The sequence below is a fragment of the Rhagoletis pomonella genome, unplaced genomic scaffold, assembly GCF_013731165.1.
Source record: "Rhagoletis pomonella isolate Grant_MI unplaced genomic scaffold, Rhpom_1.0 Rhpom_scaffold_00012, whole genome shotgun sequence".
Lineage (NCBI taxonomy): Eukaryota > Metazoa > Arthropoda > Insecta > Diptera > Tephritidae > Rhagoletis > Rhagoletis pomonella.
In genome coordinates, this window is record NW_023458566.1 from 23,689,040 (window position 1) to 23,693,178 (window position 4,139).

At 41.7% G+C, this 4,139-nt stretch overlaps 2 protein-coding genes across 5 annotated transcripts in view; one reads left to right on the forward strand and one right to left on the reverse strand.

The window, feature by feature from the left end:
* LOC118748161 overlaps nucleotides 1–4,139 on the reverse strand; it is a 59,761-nt gene that overhangs the window by 16,952 nt on the left and 38,670 nt on the right. The gene's annotated exons all lie outside the window — the stretch shown is intronic.
* LOC118748163 overlaps nucleotides 7–4,139 on the forward strand; it is an 18,677-nt gene continuing 14,544 nt past the window's right edge. Inside the window, exons 1-6 of one of the 3 annotated variants that reach the window (XM_036482502.1) lie at nucleotides 7–144; nucleotides 208–1,255; nucleotides 1,438–1,467; nucleotides 2,917–3,064; nucleotides 3,334–3,560; nucleotides 3,635–4,035. In XM_036482502.1, the coding sequence (XP_036338395.1) occupies nucleotides 115–144; nucleotides 208–1,255; nucleotides 1,438–1,467; nucleotides 2,917–3,064; nucleotides 3,334–3,560; nucleotides 3,635–4,035 (1,884 nt within the window). In that variant the 5' untranslated portion in view covers nucleotides 7–114. Of the gene's footprint in view, nucleotides 145–207; nucleotides 1,256–1,437; nucleotides 1,468–1,519; nucleotides 1,539–2,916; nucleotides 3,065–3,333; nucleotides 3,561–3,634; nucleotides 4,036–4,139 lie in introns of those variants that run through there. The other 2 variants (XM_036482504.1, XM_036482505.1) reach the window with 2 other exon arrangements.

Below are 4,139 nucleotides of genomic sequence, written 5' to 3' on the forward strand. Positions count from 1 at the left end.
CTTGAGGCAGAGCATTTAGTACGTGACGCCGAAGCGTTAAAGACGCCGAGCAAGCAGAAACAGAAGCATTCCGTCATCAAATTATCGTCAACGGTGAAAAAACGAGAGGTGATCATGCCAGGCCCGATCAAACAACGTGTCCAAGTAAGTGGTGCCGCAAATATTTCGCAATTTCTCTATTTAATCACGCGATTTTCTTTTCACAAGGAATGGCTGGAGCACCAACCATCAACGCCTACCCAATTGCACAGAAATGCCACAGATGAGTTGCATAGCAGCACAAATGCAAAAGCAGGCGATGACTGTGAAGCTTCGGGAGAAGCATCGGAGACAGACTCCGTTCCGCAACCTGGCTCGGATACATCCGAGGGGCTCACTGACTCCATAGCTACTTGCATGCAGACGAGCACAAACTCCTATGGTGGCAATTCCACTGAATGCTTCGGAGGTTCTACAGAACCTATACTCAGTCCAACGACTGTACTGGGCTACGGAAGCAGTAATCAGAGCTTGAACGTAAAGATTGTTAAGCGGGCACAGACACGCCGCAAATCGGAGCGACCGTGGTCGGTGTCGTGTTTGTCGCAACTGACCACCGAGACAGTGCAAACGGCGACAGCTGTGGCGACAGTAAGCAACGTACAGACCGGCCTCGCCACTCACTCGATTAGTGAGTCGGCGCTGGACTCTCTATCGCCTGGCGGCCGCCAACGCGCCTCCTCCTCGTCCACCACCAATGTTACCCAAGTAAAAGCGTGCAATAGTAAGGGTTCATTGAAACGGCGCAAAACGCGCAAAAAGAAAATGTCCATTGGTGCGAATATTGGACTAGTTACACCAAATGCACATTCTGCTGGCCACAAAACGCCTGACTCCGGGTCGGAGCACACCGCCGAGGTGCCACGCCTCGCCCAAACGCTACTCATGAAGTCGTGTGAATCCATGTCGGCTCAACAAATTCGCGAGATAACGAACGCGCTATTGAGCCTGCAACGCGGTAGTGGCACAATGCCAAACGAGGGCGCCATGGGCGGCAGCAGCGGTGCCACGCAACACTCATTGGGGCAGCCGCAGCAGCAGCAGTACGAAAATCAGCATCAGCAGCAGAACGATAGTGGCGGGGAGGCTCAATTAATGAAGCCCAACTTCCGCGTGGGCTCCTATACCACAGCGTACATGCGCAACGAGAAACGGTTGGGCTCGTTAGCGGCTTTGGCCACATACATGAATGACGAAGAAGAAGAGCAGCAAGGAGGTTAGTACGGCTGCGTTGGTTGGCTTTACTTTGCCTACATACATACATATTCGCTACGCAGTGTCAATGTTCTAAAGTTGGTTTTGTTGCACTAAAATTATTTTATGAATAGCTTTGATATCATTTTTCTCACTTATCGAATGCAATTATTTCTAACACTGCAATGTCTTTTGTGTTCTAAGCTGCCACACCAGTGCCCCAGAAGCACCGAGGTATCTACACCCTTTGTAGAAATTAGAATTTTTGCCTTTGTGCGAGTAATCGACTAAAAAAATTTGTATGTGTACGTATGTATATGCGTATGGCCACAGGCATAAGTTGTATCTATATATTTGCACATATGTATGTATATTAGGGCGGGTCAGTTTGTATCAGAGAATTTTCAGACGATGCGCGTATATTATAGAAGAATTCTACGTGTAATTCTAAACAAATTTGCCGAAGAAACCATGGTCAGCCATGGTTGTCAAATTGCGTAAATATTTTTCTTAGCATTTTGCTGTAGCAGTGTTACCGCTGAAAATTTTTCGAAAGTCGCAAAAAAAGTGTCACAGCCGAAAAAAGTGTCTTCAAGTCATTCAAATCGTTTATATTTACCATGTATGTAAAGACGTATCATTATTTTACCTTTCGAAACTCAGTAGGGGGTATTTTCATAGTCGAAATAAAATCGACTCTAACATTAGTTTTAGCTTTTTTCAACGGAAAATCTGCCAAAAAACTGCTTAGAGTAAACTTTATTTCATCCATGACTATTCCCCAAAATTTTTAATAAATTGTCAAAAATAGTTTTTTCTCTTAAAATAATAACCTATTGATGAAGGATATATTAAAAAGACGCAATATGCATATTTTGCTTTTAAAAAACAAAATTGCAGTTAAAAAATACTTACATCATTAAATAAATAATAAATTTAACACAAATAAAGTAAGGGAAATGCTAAGCTACAAAAACGGTGCATTAATTCATGCTATTTCTGGACATATATTCGAAAAATATTTGACTTAATAAAGAGATTGAAATCAGTCCAAATCTGGCCAGAGGTGTAATTTTTAAATGCCTTTGAAAAGTAAATACTAAAAGCATTTTAAAACGTAAGATTTTTAAAAGGTCAGTGTCAAGGGGCATCGATCTCCAAAAAGTGTCAATTTGACACTTTAGTCGCACAACGGTAACACTGTGCTGTAATGTCGTTAAAAAGTGCTTACATTTTGTATAAAAACATGCTATAAGGGGCTACTGCATTTATCTTTTTCTTCAAATTTCCACCAGAGTGTTGCAGAGTGAAAGTTTTCTTCCAAACCTATTTTCGCAATTTGGCAAACTCCAAAATGATTTAAGGCTCATTATCTCTTCGGCAAATTTGCTTAGAATTACACGTAGAATTCTCCCTTGCTATTCGCGCATAGTAAAACAAAACAAACAAAAAATTAAATAAAATAAAATAAAAAAATTACCGCCCTAATGTATATCCTATACATATTTATTTAAGAATGTAGATTTCCACATGCAAGTGGCTATGGGTAATATGTATACACACACATATATGTATGTATGCTTTAATTTATTTTAATATACATATGAGTTCTATATGTTTGTTTCTAACAAAAACAAAACTTAAAAAGAGCCCAATTAATTTGAATTTCATATTCCAATACAGATTACACCACCGGCACTGACGATCACCACAGCAGTTTCTCGGAAACGGCCTGGGACAACTATCAAGAGAAATATAACTCGGAGAACTACTCTGAGGGGTTTGATTCGGATGCAGCCAGAAGGCTTATGGAATTTGGTGATGATTATCGGTAAGTAAAGTATGAGGGCTCCTCGTGAAAGCTTGCACGAGGTAAATGTATCTTGCAAACGAGAGGTTTTTCGGATCTTCAAATGCAAAGCAAAATATCGCTCGCGAAATAGATGTAGATCTCTTCAAAGCCTTCTTGGCATGGTGCAATTATGATCGTGAAGAACTTTAGGTGGCAAAAATTTCGAGCAACAACTTTCTGCATATATTCTGTCCCTACAATTGGCCAAAAATATGAAAATAAACTAAAAATAAATTTTGCTCTGCTAGAAATTTCATCGATTCGCAGTCAGACTGCTGTTCTTCGCTGTCAGCTGCCAACAACGTAGATTCACTATCGCCGCCACGTATGGACTCGTTGCAACAAACGGACACGAAAACTATTACACAAGACACAATCGCCAACAGTGTAGACCATGCCAGACGTCGCCGTGCACTTGACTTGGAATACGAAAGAAGACGCAAAACATTAGAGGTTCGTCGCAAATCATGCCAAGGTAAGCACAAAGCTTCTGCCCATAGAATTCGTTCATTAATTATATATTGCTAATCATTATTATTCACATTAAAGACTCATCGGAGGTACAGAACGCACGCGGTTCCTCCATGTCCTTGTCAGCTTCGGCCGCCAATGTTGTTACTCCCAAAGGTGGCATTGAGAAATTGAATCAGCAACAGAAATGCGACTCGGCCAGTCGCAAATTGGAATTTGGCATGAGTCATTCAGCGCAGTCCTTGCGTCGCACATCGGAAAGTGACACATCAACTCGTCGTCGTAAAGTGGATGACCGTCGTCGCTCTTCCCGCAACGTCGATAAATGCATCAAAGTGATCCCGGCCACTTCCTCATCCAGTTGTGATGACTCTGACGATGAAAAGGAAATGCGCAATTTACTGCAACAAAGCCGCAATCGTTTGGAAGACACTGGCGCATTGAAAATACGCTGCCACCTTTTGCGCCCTGAGGACTACGTAAGTTGATTATCCGATTTGTGCCTATTAGCTCACAGCCATCACAGGCAATGTATCTTTGGTTTCTACAATTATTAAAACCAATTTGCGTTGAATTTAAGTTA